The sequence below is a fragment of the Lutjanus erythropterus genome, chromosome 21 (assembly GCF_056507025.1).
Source record: "Lutjanus erythropterus isolate fLutEry1 chromosome 21, fLutEry1.hap2, whole genome shotgun sequence".
In the NCBI taxonomy this organism is placed as follows: Eukaryota; Metazoa; Chordata; class Actinopteri; order Lutjaniformes; family Lutjanidae; genus Lutjanus; species Lutjanus erythropterus.
Window position 1 is genome coordinate 828,115 of NC_139337.1, and position 16,742 is coordinate 844,856.

The following is a 16,742-nucleotide window of genomic DNA, read 5'->3' on the forward strand; positions in this document are numbered from 1 at the left end:
AACAGACTCCAGTTGTTTCTGTCATGTCCCTCCAGCTTTCTGCTAGTGCTTCATACAGTGTTGCCTGTGACACTGTATGAAGCATGGGTTATTTGGAGGTCTTGTTGTGGTGCTTTTTAACACGTTTAATAGCTAAAGAGCATAGGGGCTAATACTATTAGCTACAGGTCTCTTATCAACTACGGTGACTCTGTAAGGTCAGACAGCGGCCAGGAAAAAAGGCACAGCGACGTTTTCCTTCCTTTGGTATGTCTATTTGTACGTGTTTATTTGTGAAGTATGGGTATAGTATTGTATAGCCTAAGTTAACTGAACAACCTGGGCTCATGTGTTTTGTCTTTTTCTCCCCCTTGCAGGCTCATAAGTCTGCCAGCAGTCCAGACCTGCTGTCCGTGTGTGTCTCCCGACCAGCCACCTGTATATTTTTATCTGTTCTGTCTTGTTTATCTTTTCTGTGCTGGAGTTGTCTATGTTGACTATTAGACTTGCACCGATTTCAACTTTCTTAGCCGATTCCGATTTCCGATTTTTGGGGGGGTCTGACCTACCGATTCCGATTTTGGCCGGTTCCGATTTTCAGTCTTTCTAAGAACTGTAATTGACAGCATTCACAAACATTTTTGCAACTTTTCTTGTAAATATGTTCATAATAAGACACTGACTATTAAATATTCATTTAATACTTTCTCCAAAATCATCCAGATTACAACCAGGCCTAATCATAATTTTATATTAAGATTATGAATTGGGTGAACGTGATCTCGCGAGATAATCTCGCGGGATTTCGTGGGACGCGATTTCACGTGATCTTTTGTGGAAGTGGATGTAAACAAACCGGAGACTAACGCGGTGCAACAGTTTGAAGTAAAACTTTGCAGTGAGAAAAACAAACACAGAAGTTAAACAAGTCTGGATGAGAAAATGTCTGAGGAGACACATCAACACAGGTTGTTTATTCTTCAGCCAGAACAGGAGGTGAGATTTGAACTGTCCTTCTGTGAACAGCAGTCTGCTGCTAGCTTGCTAGCATTAGCCTGAAGTGCGAGAGAGTTTACGGCTGTTTTGCGACATTGTCAGCTGCTCTGTCTCGTTGTAGACTGTCTGTCTTTTCTTTATCCTGTTCTTGGAATCTGTCTCTGACACCATCTTCAAGCAGACGTGTGTCTGAGTGTGTAGCTGTTATCAGCGCTGTGTTGACGTCACGGTCAGTTTGTCTGCTGCGCGCATGACGTGACCATCGTGCAGAACGTGTGTGACAATGATGGGCACAGAACCGGAATTGTGACGCTGACCAGCCGGTCACCGGTCAGGGCCGGTCACGTGAAAACCGGCCCGATTCCGAGCATTGCCGATTAATCGGTGCAAGTCTATTGACTATGCAATCTGAAATAAATGTATGCTCATGAACTTGAATTGTTCGTGTCTCTTTATTTTATTCACACACAAAATTAGGAAGCTATTTTGATGGTCAAGCATATTGGGTTTTTTTTTATTGTCATATTACCATGTTCCTATCACATTATAAGTAAGATAGTGAGATATTTGCTGATAGAATGATTCAATCTGAATAAATAAAGGTCATAGAAGCTGTAGAGAGGCTACGCTGTGCATCTTTGATACATCGTCCCAACATTGTCTGGAGAGCATTTTTGACCAAATGCCGACGTCTCGGCGACATCTTCCCAATGAGCAAATGCTCTCCATATGATGTCTCGGCGATGCAACTTTATTCATTGTGCTGACGTTGGCAAGACGTATTCGTGCTGTCTGGGTAGGTTCAAGGAAATGGTTGGGAGTTACGGCATGCCTTCCTCTAAGGCATATTGGGTATGTGTGTCCAGACAGTCACTTTACCCTACATTCCAAATCACATACTTTTTCTACTTTTAGTATGCACTGCAGCTGCCTTTACAAATTATGTACTGCATACTGCAGTATGCATACAATTAGAACATACTACTTCCTCATAACATTGTGCCTTGAACCTTGACCCTCTTGTTCATACACCCATCACACAAGACTGTGTGTCAGAATAGCCAGAAAGACATGCTGGCTTGCACAATGCAAAATGTGACCAGATGTAGTGGGCCATCTTTGTATTTTTGGCATACTGCATTTGACATGCTGTGTATCGGGACATATTAAATCTTTTTCTTTTTTGGCATATAGGTGTTGGAAAGCACACCCTTTGCTCTGCTTCAGTAAACATGTTGTCCAATTGTGACATCAGAGTTAATTTCAAAACAGTCCACAGCTCAAAACATAGACAAAACACAAAACTGAAGAGGCAAATATCAAAAGCATGCAAAGTAGAATAAAAGCACAGCATTCAGATAAAAACATGCAAATAATTATAAAATGAATACAACATGCACAGGTATTTGACCCTGTCACATGCATAACTGACCAAACAGACCTGTCGAAATCACTCTTTTCTTTATCTCATGTCAGATAACTCATTTGTCTCCTTAGTGTTAATGTTTCATCATTAATTGCCTATTAAATACAAGTGTGTTCACTTCCTCACTTTGACCCGAAGAAGACCATTTATGGTTGAAACAATGTCATGTCCACATGAAACTAATGTAGTTTGTCTGTTTTTCATGTCCAATTTACTTTTCTGTCTCTCTTCAATAGGCTTTATGTGAGCATGATTAGATAAGTGCACACTTTTAATTTGAATATTTCGTGGCAGAAAGTAGGAAGAGTAGTTTTGAAGCACGATATACTGTGTGAGTTTTACTCAGCTTATGAGCAGACATTCTGCTGCTTTGAACAGACTTGTGTGAAGGTGTGGCTATGGCAGGATAACGGGGGATTTATGCTCGCCATAGTGTGCCCAGCACCAAAAATGACGTCTTATCTGGGGTCGTGTCAAGCGCAAAGTCTTCAAAAGCTGTTGTGTCGCTTGGTCGTGCATCTCTGAATTTTTGAAGCAAACTTGGGACCAGCTGACCACCTGCCTCAATGGATCACAAATGCATAAAATAAAAACTAGCAAGATTAATGTATTCAAGTGTAACAGAGAAAAAGTAATGGCTTTTCTCAAAAAATCTAGTCAAGTAAAAATGGTAGAGTGTGCCCATCCTCTGTAGCAGCTGCCAGGTTGACTCCTGTTTGCAGCCTATTTGCTGTGTGTCATCCCCTCTGTCTGCCCCCTTTCCTGTCATATCTTTAGCTGTCACTATCACAAATAAAGGGATAAAGACAACATCTAACATTAAACTGTGTTTCAGGAGCACTGATGCTGATAGCCTGGATGACCACGGGATCGGTGGGAATGATGGTAGCGCGATATCTGAAAGGAGTGGCCAAAAGACAGAACCTGTGGGGCAAAGATGTCTGGTTTCTGGTGAGACTTCATATATACAACAGTGTACCACAGAATTACTTGATGGCCTTGATGAAGGCCAGTGGTTCCCAAACTGGGTGGTGAGTCCCCCTGGGGGAGCATAGAGCCACTGCAAGAGGGGGCATGGATGACCAGGGGAGAAATATAGTGAGAAAAATAGGGTGAACATAGTTGAATGAATAGGATTAATGTGGGGGAAATAAACAAATAAAAGTTTGCAGATGCTATCATGCTTAACTTTATTTCACTAAAATGCAACTTCCTTTTTTATCAGGTGCCTCCTAATTATTGTGAATGATTGACAATAACTGTGTGGTGGGGAGTCCTTTGAAGGGGGCATGCCAGAAAGATTATAGGATAATGCAGATTTTTATTCACAAAAACTCTTTTTGTTTACTGTTTTAAATCACAGCTCAATCTGTGAAGAGTCAAAAATGATGCCAAATTCCTATGTCCAAATTAGTACCTCAGTAGGAAGCACTGTTCATCCAACCTGGCTTTTATGTTGTTAACCTGGTTTTTATGAATTTAGAGGACGATACCAATACCAGTGAAGTTCCATGATTCTTGATACCATGATAAAAAACAAAAACAAAAAAATAAATTCCATGTATTTCAATAGTATTAACAACACTCTGAAAACTACTTCCACATATGGCTGTTATCAATGGGGGACAAAGTACTCAACCGCAGTACTGGAGTCAATGTACAGATACTCCTGGTCACATATTATATTTTCTAATATCAATACTTTGCTGTATTATTTTCACAGTGCATTTACAGAACCTTGTAACTCTCTGAAACCACCTGATGATGCACTGACCTGTTTGTAGAACCACTCTGCTACACAAAGCCTATAGAAACACCTATAAAAACTTCAACATAGAAATACAATCTAAAACTAAAAGGACAGGTGTTGTCATTTTCTGATGTAGCTGTATTAAAATCACATCATAAAATTAGATTGAAGACAACTGTAAAGAGTTCTTTAAGTCTGTTAAATAACAGATTTCCTTCTGTCTTCAGAGGCAATATATACATTAATTATGGGGTATTTTTCACCCCCAATAAAAAACAATCCAACATTAAAAGCCTACCTGGAATAATTTATCTTTTACTAATTATAATAACATGTTGAGATTTAATTTTGTCCTTCTCCTGCCGTCACCATTACCAAGTTTTGTTTGACTGAAAAAAGGAGAGCTTGGTTGTGCTTCTTACAGAGCGCATCTGGATGACATATTTCCACTTTTACATCAATCTCAGTTGAGAGCAGGTACTGTAATTGGTTTTCATTTCCATTTTAGAAAAGAAAAAACAGCAACAGCTGACTTCAAAGGTATGTTTAGCCTAAAAGTTATGAGTAACAGCAACCTTCCTATAGCAGAGTCAAAAGCACAAAAGTAAACACTTGTCTTTGAAATGTAGTGGAGAGAAAGTCTTAAGGTTCCAAAAAAAAACCCCACAAAAAAACAAATACTTAAGTAAAGCACAGATACTCAAAAAATGTACTTAAGTACAGTACTCAAGTAAATGTACTTCATTCCTGTCCACGACTGACAAGGAACAAATAAAGTTGAGTTGAGCTGAGTTGAAGCCTTGGTACTGAAGCATGAGTTCTCATGACATAACCATTCATTTGCCATCAAAACCAGAGTCAAATGAAAACACCAACATCAGAGAGTCTGTGGTGGTGCCGTAGTAATCTTTAGAAAGCTTGGTCCAAACCTTCCCTCTGTCGGGCCAGCGTATGTCTCCTGAGCTCTGTGTGTTCAACAGTATCATGTTGTACTGTTTGTGTGTTGTAGGTCCATGTTGCAGTGATGAGTGTGACGATAACAGTGACAGTCATTGCCTTTATCCTCTCCTTCTCCCATGTCAAGGCCTGGTCTGGGGTAAGTACACCAGCCATGCTTGTGCTTATTTAATCATTTTCCCTCCTGCAATGCAGACAATTGGACTCGAGTCAGACTCGGACTCGAGTCAACTCGAGTCGCAAATTTGACGACTTGCAACTCGACTCGGACTTGGAGGGTCAGAGACTCGAGACTCGACTCGACTTGAGACAAGATGACTGCCGCCCCCAACCCCCGCTCCGCAACGGGGAAACGACAAACGAGCCCCTCCCGCATCACTCTTTCACCTGACTGCTGCTCTCTCCTCTCTCTTCCTCCCCCCGCGCGCGCCCGCTTCACCACGGTGCAACGAGCCCCTCCTTCACCTGACCGCAGCGCTCTGCTCTCCTCCTCTCTCTGCCTCCTCTCTGACAGTCAGTCAGCTGTTCCTGTCAAAAACATGACGTGCCGTGGCTTTTATACCTATGGATGTTAACATTAGAGCTGGACAGTATTTCGTTACAAGGCTGGTAAACATATAGCTTCGCTGTTTGTTTTTGTTTTGTTAGTTTTTTTTTACCCTGCGCTACGTTGACTTTGCTCGTCTCAGCCATAGACTGTAAAGGTCTCAGCTTTATGGTCATCACCTTTTTAAAAAATATTTAATAAATCTCTAAAGCCTCTATTTTCTTCTTCTCTTCTTCTCTTTTATTTTCTTCTCTGTGCATCGGACTTCTACCGACCGCACATAGAGCATACTGAACAAAAAAAAGACAACGTCAAAGTTTGATGGCCAAACCATTTGTGTGTGTTTTTTTTGGGGGGGGTTCTTCACTATATTAAGGACAACTGGGGGGGGGGGGGGGAGCTATTATGATAACTCAAATATTAGATTTTTTTCCACAAATAGGCCTGTTTTGAAATATTTTAAATAATTACTCCATAATTTAATGTTTATAGTTTCTTTATCTATGGTCCCGGCACCCCCTGCACCCTCCAACCTGGGCCCAGGACAACAGACCTGACTACTGTTAGTCTCCCTCCTTCAGCGGGAATCATGGCAACGGCGAGTGTCCCAAAACTGGTCAACTTTGGATACAAAAACTACAAGTTTGTTTGAAACATGTCATATCTTTATTGGAATGTAGCCTTTCCATCTACCTTGGTCTAAATGATCAAACATGTAATGTAAGAATAGATAAAATTAACAGCTTTATGCTTTAATCCATGCAGACCAGACTGCATGTTCTTTTTTGGATGAGAAACAATAGTGAGAGACTTGACATAATCTGCGACTTGACTTGACTCGACAACCTTGTGACTTGACTCGACTTGACTCGACAACCTTGTGACTTGACTCGACTTGACTTGACATAACCTTGTGACTTGACTTGACTTGCCAATGACAAAAAAACTTGGGACCTGCTTGAGACTTGGACCGAATTACTTGATACTTGCTTGGGACTCGGATTGGAGGGACTTGTGCAATTGTCTGCTGCAATGCATTTTTGTGGTTTTATCTTGTGAGCAGAATGTCTATCATTGAAGGGCATCAGAATCCACAAGGTCTTGGCCTTTCAGGGCACTTTGTTAAAGGTATAAAAGGAGTATATATACATAAATACACATCCATATAACTAATGCGTAAATGTGTTCATTACTTAAATGTTGCATCTGGTAAGTATGGAGCTATACATGTTTGTTTTAAAGAGAATTATGTCACTTAAATAAACAAGCATCCAAATGCACAGAATCTGCTTGGACCCTGTCATTGCTGCACATGGATATATTTTCCGTTAATATGTGTATTGAATACAGCTGCCTCAGCATATCACATCTCCTGTCAAATTTATCAGCTAGCTCTTTACACCAATAAATGTTTTCAAGTAAATGTTCTACACACTTCTTGGTATGACAGGTTTATGTCAGTGACCATAAGTGTTGCTGTATGTTGTTTGCAGGGAGCCCATCCAGTGTTAGGGTGCCTGGTTATGATCTTCTCACTCCTGCAGCCCATAGTAGCTCTGCTGCGCTGTGGACCACAACATCCACTGTAGGTACCCTGCTGCTGGGGTTTGATTCAACAAACCCTCAAAACTAGGTAACAAAATATGTCATGTGTCAGTGAAATCCAACACAGCATATATCAATGCTGTATTGACCTGGCATCACAGCCAAATGCTGGGACCCCACAGCTTTCTATTGTTAAGTCATAACACCACATTGAAACAGCAAGTATCCTGGGCCCTCATTTTAAAAAAAATGTTCTCAGGTTGAGCTTAGTTTTCGGATCATTTCTGACAGGCGATCAGGTTTGATTCATTTAAGATATTGGGCATTTAAAAAAATCCTACTGCAACACTATCACAACTGCTGGACACAAACCGGCAGAAATTTGCAAAGTTCTGCCGTTATGCCTGGTTTGGGGAAAAACCTGAGCACAACACAAAAGTGGTTCCCCTCTTTCCCTACTCCCAAGGATGACCAGTGCCATAGCAGATACTGTCCAACAAAGAATGATTTACTCATCACTCACATGAAAAACATGGTAGTTAGACGTCAGGGTGAGCATGGCCCAAAATAACAAACGAAATTATCTGGGTATAAATTAACTAACTTACTTACCCGCAAAGCAAAGTAAAAGAAATATACGTATCTCACCTGACTCCCTAACATAAACAGGAGAAAAAAGGGGTATAAAATAAACGGGCTTCCCACCCCTACAGCTACCGGGACTGCTCTCTTTTTTTAGTAGGTATTTCCAATCACAACATCAGCTTTCATGAGGCAGCACAGCACAGTCGGACTTGGTTGGACGGCGTGGCACAGTCTGGTTGGGAGTCAGGAAACAGAGGAGACACGCTGACCTCGGCAGGTGCCATTTTAAACTAGGCGGCCTCAGCCAATCATCAGCTGACACCCGTGCTAGGGAAAGAACACAAATGAGAACACCCTCTGGCAAGGAGGGGGAAACAAGAACAAACATATTGCCATATTATAGAACTCCTCATGACCTGGGTCATAACACCACCAACATTAACATGATCTCTACAGAGAATTACTGCCTCGTAGTTGTATGTCTACACCAACCAGTCAAGTTACAGTTTATATCCATGTCTGTCCAAACTCATATAATGTCTGTAAAGAAGAGTAAAGGAATTTAATATGGAACTACCTGTACTATACTGACTCATAACATTGAAGCAATTTAATAAAAGGTATTAAGGGTATCTTTTTTATTATTTTTTTTTACAAAACTGAAGGTCTCACCATTCCTGTGAATAATTTCCAGGTAGAAACATGCAGTTACATACTATTTTTTACAGAGGACTGATAGAGAGCTGAACATTATGATGTCACAGTGAAACTGACCTTTTGGATGTCATTACCTCATAATTTTATCTTGTTAAATATTTGCCATAGGAATTCTTAAGTCATGGCCAAAATCATCCAATGAGGTCACCATGACCTGGACCTTTGACCACCAAAATCTAATCGGTTCATCAGTAATCAGTTCCTTGAGTTGAAGTGGACACTTGATCCACGTTTGAAGGAAATCCTAACAAGTGTTTTCAAGATTTACAAGAATGTTATGACTTGAAAACATGGCTGTCACAGGTAAGGGGGCATAAAATAAGATTTTTCAAAGTTTTTGCAAAATAATGTAACAATTAGGCTGATTAGTCACGTAGTTTGTAAGACTGGCTCCAGACAAGATGCAGGTCTGTTGATCATACACACACACACACACACACACTGGAAGAAAAACTAATTAAAAATAAATAAATAAATACACATACACTACCGGTCAAAAGTTTTAGAACACCCCAATTTTTTCAGTTTTTTTTATTGAAATTCAAGCAGTTCAACTCCAATGAATAGCTTGAAATGGTACAAAGTTAAGTGGTGAACTACCAGAGGTTAAAAAAATGGTAAGGCTACCCAAAACTGAAAAATAATGTACATTTCATAATTGTACAAAAAGGCCTTTTTCAGGGAACAAGAAATGGGTTAACAACTTAAAGGTTTTCTGCAGCAATGGAGGTTGCCTTGAAAGTTGGTGCTACCAATTCCTCCAGGTGTCCCAACTTTTCTTGATTCCTTACAACCCCCTCTGTCTGCATAAAAGTAGTGCTGGAACACACTATGGTACCATACTCTCATGAGCATTATTTGAACAGTACTGTACTGCAGAAAGTAGTGTGTTGCTATAAAGATGGTGAGAAAAAGGCAATTAACAATGGAAGAGAGACAGACCATCATAACACTTAAAAATGTAGGTCTTTCCTACAGAGAAATAGCGAAGAAAGACAAGGTGTCAGTGAGTACAGTTTCCTTCACCATCAAAAGACACTCAGAACCTGGGGGAAACTCTGACAGGAAGTGGTCTGGCAGACCCAAAACCACAACAGAATCGCAAGTTTCTGAGAGTCAACAGCTTGTGTGATAGGCAGCTCACAGGACAACAGCTTCAAGCACAGCTGAATAGTGGTCATAGTAAGCAAGTCTCAGTTCAACTGTGAAGAGAAGACTTTGAGTTGCAGGTTTGACAGGTTGAGTTGCAGCAAGAAAGGCATTGCTAAGACATCAGAATAAGAAAAAGGCTTGCCTGGACCATGAAACACTGCCAATGGACTACTGAAGACTGGCAGAAGGTGTTATGGACTGATGAATCAAAATTTGAAATCTTTGGTTCATCACACAGGATTTTTGTATGCTGTCGAGTAGGCGAAAAGATGGTTCCTCAGTGTGTGACATCAACTGTCAAACATGGAATAGGAAAGCGTGATGGTCTGGGGCTGTTTTGCTGGATCCAGGGTCAGTGACTTGTACAGAGTGAGAGGCACCCTGAACCAAAACGGCTACCACAGCATTCTGCAGCACCATGCAGTAACCTCTGGTATACACGTAGTTGGTCAGGAATTCATCCTACAGCAAGATAACGACCCAAAACATAAGTCCAAGCTATACCAGAACTACCTTAGGAAAAAAGAACAAGATGGTAAGCTTGAAAACATGGAGTGGTCAACACAGTCTCCAGACTTAAACACCATCGAGCTGGTTTGGGAGGAACTGGACAGAAGAGTGAAAGCAAAGCAACCTACAAGTGCCACACATTTATGGGAACTTCTGCAACAGAGTTGGGAAGAACTTTCTGAAGAATATTTGATTTCCATTGTAGAAAAAATGCCAAGAGTGTGTTCAGCTCTTATATCTGCCAAAGGTGGCTACTTTGATGAGTCAAAAGTTTAGAATACATTTTGGTTTATAAATTGATTCCATGATTTATTTTTTAACTTCAATTGTTTGTTTGTTCTATGCTTTCATTTCAGAGTACAATGAGACATTAAACTGCATAATTCTCAATAAAAAACTGGAAAAACTGGGGTGTTCTAAAACTTTTGACCAGTAGTGTATATTTTTAATCCCAACAACACAATAAACAAAAATCATTTTAAGCAACAAAGGACCAGTGCCCTTGTTCTTTTAGTGAGGACAATCTTGTTTCAGCAGCTTATCATTTAATATTTTTCCTCTTTTGTTTGACAGGAGATTTCTCTTCTACTGGACACACACTTTAAATGGAGTGGCAATAAAAGTTCTATCTGGTAAACTCTTGTGTTACACTATTATGCACTGATAAAAGCCAAAATGTCTTCTGTTTTTGTCCGCTCTTTAATAACAAATGTTTGAAAATTCTACTTCAAACATGCTGTCAACAGTGACCACCCCATGAGTCTTAAAATGACTGTTTTTGTGTGACATAACACAGTGGCAGCCATATTCACAGGCCTGAAGCTGATTGACAGAAGTTTGGACCAATGGCTAATGAAAGTGATGGGTGGTTTTGTTGGCTGGGAAGTCTTGTTCTACATCCTGCTGGATGTCCATTTGAAATGGAACTTTATAAGAACAGGTAAATGCTTTAATTTTGCTTCTTTTTTTTTAATCATTGTTATTATTATCACTTATTATTCTAAACTTAAATTAAAAACGATAATAACGAATAATGTCTGTGACCATAATTTTTAGGGTTGACTTTTTCTCTACCAATTTTTTATTCCAGGAAAATCAGAAAATGTTTATGGTGTGCGTGATTTTATCAGGGTCTTTGACCTCTTCAGCCCTAATTAGATTGATAAAACTGTTAAATAAATAAATTGACTGACTAAATAATTGACAATTAGAACCCTAACCCTGACCTCTAATTTACACTGGGAGTGGCTGCGCCGCGGCACTCACAGACATACACTGCCATTCTAGTCAATGCTGCAATTTATACTAGAAGCGTCGCGGCGCGTCTCAGCAGCGTCCCAGAAGCAGCTCGGCGCTCCGCTCTGCGGAGAATACACAGCCAGTCTATTTTTAATGGATGGTGCGTCAATTGGCACAGAGCAGGTCGAACGGGTAAGAAGTCAGGCACGGAAAACGGGAGAATACGTCGATTATCAAAATAAAAGACCCCGTGCAGACTCGCGATCATAAAGACAGACAGAAAATAAACAATTTAACCATGTAGCCTACTTATCCATGGTAGAATCACAAAGAGCAAGGAAAGAGGACTTAATCAACAAAATCAGAGCAAGTAAACATAGTCAGATGGGCAAAACGCTGCGCTGCTGAAACGCTTCTGAAGCGTTGCTGGTGCCGGTGACGGAGCAAAACCACAGTGCAAAAAAAACTCTACCTAAATTTAATTATTAGTAGCAGACAATTACCAAATTAAAACAAGATTTTTCCGTAACCATTTTTTTGTCCCTAAACCTGAGCAGATCTCAAGGACAGCATTGTCACAGTAAAATTAGTTTGGACTAGGGATGATTACGGTTAATTGATGATTGATTGATCAGTCATTAGGAATTTGATCAGCATTTAAAGTTTATCGTTCAATTGATTCCAAACAAAGTTATTGTTGTTCTTGTTTTATTCATGTGATGTAAGTCCTGTATTTTTTACTCCCATTGTGCACGGATTTTATAGTGCTAGGTTACTGGGTGAACATAGTTACCAACACCAAAATATGCCAACAGTGTTGGCACACTATACTGCATTTAAGTGACAAAAAATTAGGGAAAAATCAAAGTACTTTTCTTTGGAATCAACTTAACAATATAACTTTAAAACTTGTCTTATGCATCAGGTTGACCTTGGACTGGAGGTCTCAATTTGGAGTTAGCCTTGGCGGTGGTGTTACGGGGGCCTCCCTTGAAATCTGCCTCAGGAGGCAGCCCCTGAAAATCTTAGTGACAAAATAAATTAAATTCAAACATGTATTGAGACTAGTATCGAATTGAATCAAATCAAATCAAAATTATTTAAATGAGTGACCTGTTCCAGTAGTGTGACTCATAGGATTCCCTGCTCAGTATTGGTAACTTACACCATTGAACTAGCCTGCTGGCAGCTAACCATGGAACTTCCATTGACAAGAAGAGAAAGCTAATTTGTCATTTCATGTCATTACTTTCATTACATTATTTCATTACTTTCTGCTCTCGGTACTGCAGTTTGACTGATAAATGTACATGCGGGCTGAAATTAAACTGTGGTATTCTGTCGAGAGAGGCAGTGATATGGTTATATGTATAAGAAGAGGAAACATCTTCTAGCAGCTAGGCAAATTTATGCCATGTAAAATGCCAGTGGGTTAAGACAATAATGGTAACTCACAATAGACAAACACTGAGTTAGTAGTGAGTCGAACTGCAAGTGTTCTTGCTGATTTATCTTAAATTAGCAAAGAGAGAGGTGGCAGTGTGTTTCTTGTCCTCATAACTTGTATTTTCATCTGGAGAACAAAAAGAAGAAAATGGAGAATAGCAAAAAATGCCAAAACAAAGCAAGGAAATAGTAGTGCATAATATAAATAAATAATAGTCATTCCACCCCACATGCCTTGCTTATGTGTAATTACAAAGTAAGAATGGAAGACATGCACAAACTCAGCTGTAAAGAAGAGCACATGGCTTGTTATCACATAATTACAGAGTAAAGGGCTGTCCCTGATGTCGATGCCCTATAAGCCTTTATAGTTGAGCCTCCACTCCTACTGTGTAATTACAGGCTAACGAGTGGAGAACAGTCAATATTTTTCAGAACTGTCTGCATACCTAGTTTATCATATATAATTAAAATGATGAAAATAAATACCAGACTCCACTGGACCAATTTAACATTTAAGATTTGCTATGTTTGAGCCACCTTCAAATACGTGTGACATTATTATATTATGGGCTGAAGAATAGAGTTATTTCTTCATCTTGTTCTGAAGAAAATGAAGTAAAAGACATGCATCATAACTCAATGGACATATGAACAGAATACCAGATATTTCTTTACTGGCTCATACAACAAAAAAAACATTATATATTGTCATGATGTCTTAGACATTTAAATGACTTTTCTTGGCTTGAGAAACATTTTACATACATAAAACCACCATGGATCAAAATCCATAATATAAATAGCCACCACTGACCTGTCAACAATTTTACAAACATCTCTGACATAATGATGGTGTATTTTCAACCGTTCAGGTCTGTTTACCGTCACTGTAACCCAGGAACACAGTATTTTCAGTTTCAGTCATGTTTACAAGAAAACCAAAATGAGCACATGAACACATAATCACACTGTTATATTTGTTGTTGTAGCATGACAATTCAAACAAGTCCTCTCATTTAAAACGGCTATTTTTGGGCTGCAGCTCTGTAGCTGCTGTTTGTATCATCAGAGTTTTCAGTTTAAAATGCTGGCAGTGCTACCATAGTGCTATCTAGTGGTGGTTGTCAAAAAAAGCACCACAATTTTGACTCTGCTTCTACACTCTTTTGAGTAACATAATTTAGCCGTGTCAAATAATTTCTGACGGCCAGAAACAGTCCCAAAAGACAGTTCTCTTTGCATCACTTATAGTAATGACATACTATAAGTGATGCAAAGAGAACTTGCAGAAATACAAGTTCAGACCTCACTCCCACAATGTGACCAAGTATGAATTTACTTGTTTACTTTAGTTCCTAAGAATGTATTAATAGAGAAGTTCAGAAAATCATGTCTTTATAGTCTTCAAAAGCCAATATGAGCAAACCATTTTATTTCATTATTTTTTTTACGTTTTTAAGCATTCAAAATTCAAGAAGTTTTCATTATTTTCATGTTGCTTAAAATGTCTGACCTTGACTATAGTGACTGTGCAAACTTTATCACTGGAGCCATGTTATCACATCCCTCTACTGAAGGGGGAGATGCCTGTTCACATTCCTAAAATCTGAGACTCAAACAAATCAAATCTGAAAGTCAGTCACTGTAATGCAGGCAAAGAAAAAGACAAGCAGTGGTGGTTGGTGGAGTGCAAGGCAGAGCTATAATTTCTCAAAGAGGGAGAAAGAATAGATATGCTTTTTTTTATTTTATATTTTTTGCTTTTCCTTACTTTTATGTTGGCCAAAATGTGAAAGCATTTACCATAGCAGAAAATGTGTTTGGAGGAGAATTTTAAAGAGACAGTTCACCTTCAAATCAAAAATACCTATTTCCCCCTGCCCAGTAGTGCTATTGATCCACTTAGATTTTTCTTTTTGGTCTGAATTACTGAGTTTTGGAGATATTGACTGTAGAGATGTCTGCCTTCTTTCCAATATAAAACTCAAAGCCAGTGTCTCTTTCCAAAAATCATGACCCAGTTACTCAAGATAATTCACAGAACATGTTGAGAGCAGTTTCTACAAGATAGGAAGTAGTTCTAAATTCTAAATAATTCCAGTAGATTATACTACAGAAAGAAAGCAGTTCCTACATGAAACTGCTCACAACAAGGTGTGGGAATAATCCTGAGTAACTGGGTCATGATTTCTGTGATGAGACATTGCTGTAGAGTTTTCCAAATTGTAAGAGCATGGATATTAATATTGCATGGATATTAATATTGCTATTGCTAATAATGGTTTGGAAATTTTCCTTTAAAAATGTTGAAATGCTCCTTTAATAATGCTGTACAGCCACAGACAGTTATTTGACTTGCGCCTAGCTGAGCCAAAAGAGAATCTTGTAAGTTTGTTTTTGCTTTTCAAGTAAAGTTTTTGAATGGAGTTACTGCCTTTTTCTGTCAAATTTATTGCCAAAGGACTGCTTAATAGTGGTGGTAAATATGGAGTACTGAATGGAAGAAAGGTTGTCACTACACAAATGTTGTGGGGTTTTTTTGCGTTTTGAGCACCAGAAACCATCTGTTTCCATTATATGGGAGAGAAGGCAGACATTTCTGCAGTGATACCCCCAAAATGAGGCAAGTAACACCAAAACAGTAGAGATGGATAAATAGCACTACAGGCCAGGGGAGAAATATTTATTTTTTAATTTTGGGATGAAATGTTCCTGTAAGAAAAAAGTATGCCAAAGTTGTTTTGTAGTTATTTATTCATTCACTGATTTTGTTCTGATGTGAGGACAAAAAACAAACGTAATGTAAACTAACATACTGCAACTCCTTCATTTTTAGTTTAGTTAGTCCATTTTTTGCTTTCAGCACTAATGAGCACTTTCTGTTTACAATTGCATTAGATTAAAAGAGAAAACCAGTGAAGTTAGGAAGAACAACTAAAAGGGGAACTAGAATAGTATTTGCTGCTGACCCTGTCCATAACAATACATCACTTAGCTTCCCCCACCAGTAATCCTGCTGCTTCTCCAAACTGGGGGCCTGCCAACCACCATCTATTGTAGGTATTACACTGACTATGGAGAAGCACCTCATGCAACACCACAGGTCTCCACAGAGTCAGTTTGTTTGGTGCAGTTGCTATTGGATATGTTAGGGCTCATGCCCAAGTTTATTGATGGGTCTCTCTCAAGCTCCAGTAAGACATTTAAAATCCTTTTTATTAAATATAAATATTAAATGTGGAAAAAATGTTTAAGTATCCTGCAGCTGCTTTAACATTTCTTTGTTCTTTGGAATACAGGTCCTTTGGAATCAACAATGGTAAGACAAAAATGCTTTAAATAAATTAAAAAACAACAACATGCTGCTGATTTCTAATGTTAATCCCATTGTTTTAGCAGATATCAACTGACATCCTGCTGATGGCTCTGTTCTTCCTGGGAAACCTGATCTTTCTGGTGGCACTGTTGGTTGGAATTGAGATGTCATAACAGGAGACACAAAAGAGCAAAAAAAACAAACAAAACAATATACAATTTCTATTATTTTATACATATTTTTTTTCAGTGAAATGCTTTAACATATTGCTTTATTATCTAATTTTTAGTTGTATGTCTACCTCAAATTAAATAAAATAAATAATTTACAGTTTGTTTTTTTAGTAGTACATGTCTTTAAAAGATGTTTCACCCTGTGAACATGGTAGTTAAGTTTTGATGGATTTATGTTACCGTGCATACATTTGGAATTCTGTCCAAATCTTCTATCTCAGAGATGATAACCAACATCTCTCCTTTTTTATTTCATAGATTGTACTGTCATTAACATTTACATAACATTATATCCACCACTTATTTTCAACTTTTGTTCTTTCCACTATTTTAACTTTGAT

General features: G+C 38.8%; 1 protein-coding gene across 1 annotated transcript in view; it reads left to right on the plus strand.

Moving 5' to 3' along the window:
- LOC146307158 (ferric reductase 1) overlaps positions 1-16,352 on the plus strand; it is a 48,510-nt gene extending 32,158 nt beyond the window's left edge. Inside the window, exons 9-15 of the mRNA XM_084747458.1 lie at positions 3,237-3,352; positions 5,161-5,247; positions 7,149-7,240; positions 10,738-10,796; positions 10,961-11,104; positions 16,152-16,171; positions 16,252-16,352. Coding sequence (XP_084603584.1) covers positions 3,237-3,352; positions 5,161-5,247; positions 7,149-7,240; positions 10,738-10,796; positions 10,961-11,104; positions 16,152-16,171; positions 16,252-16,341 — 608 coding nt within the window. The 3' untranslated portion in view covers positions 16,342-16,352. The remainder of the gene's footprint in view (positions 1-3,236; positions 3,353-5,160; positions 5,248-7,148; positions 7,241-10,737; positions 10,797-10,960; positions 11,105-16,151; positions 16,172-16,251) is intronic.
- The last annotated feature ends 390 nt before the right edge of the window (positions 16,353-16,742 follow it).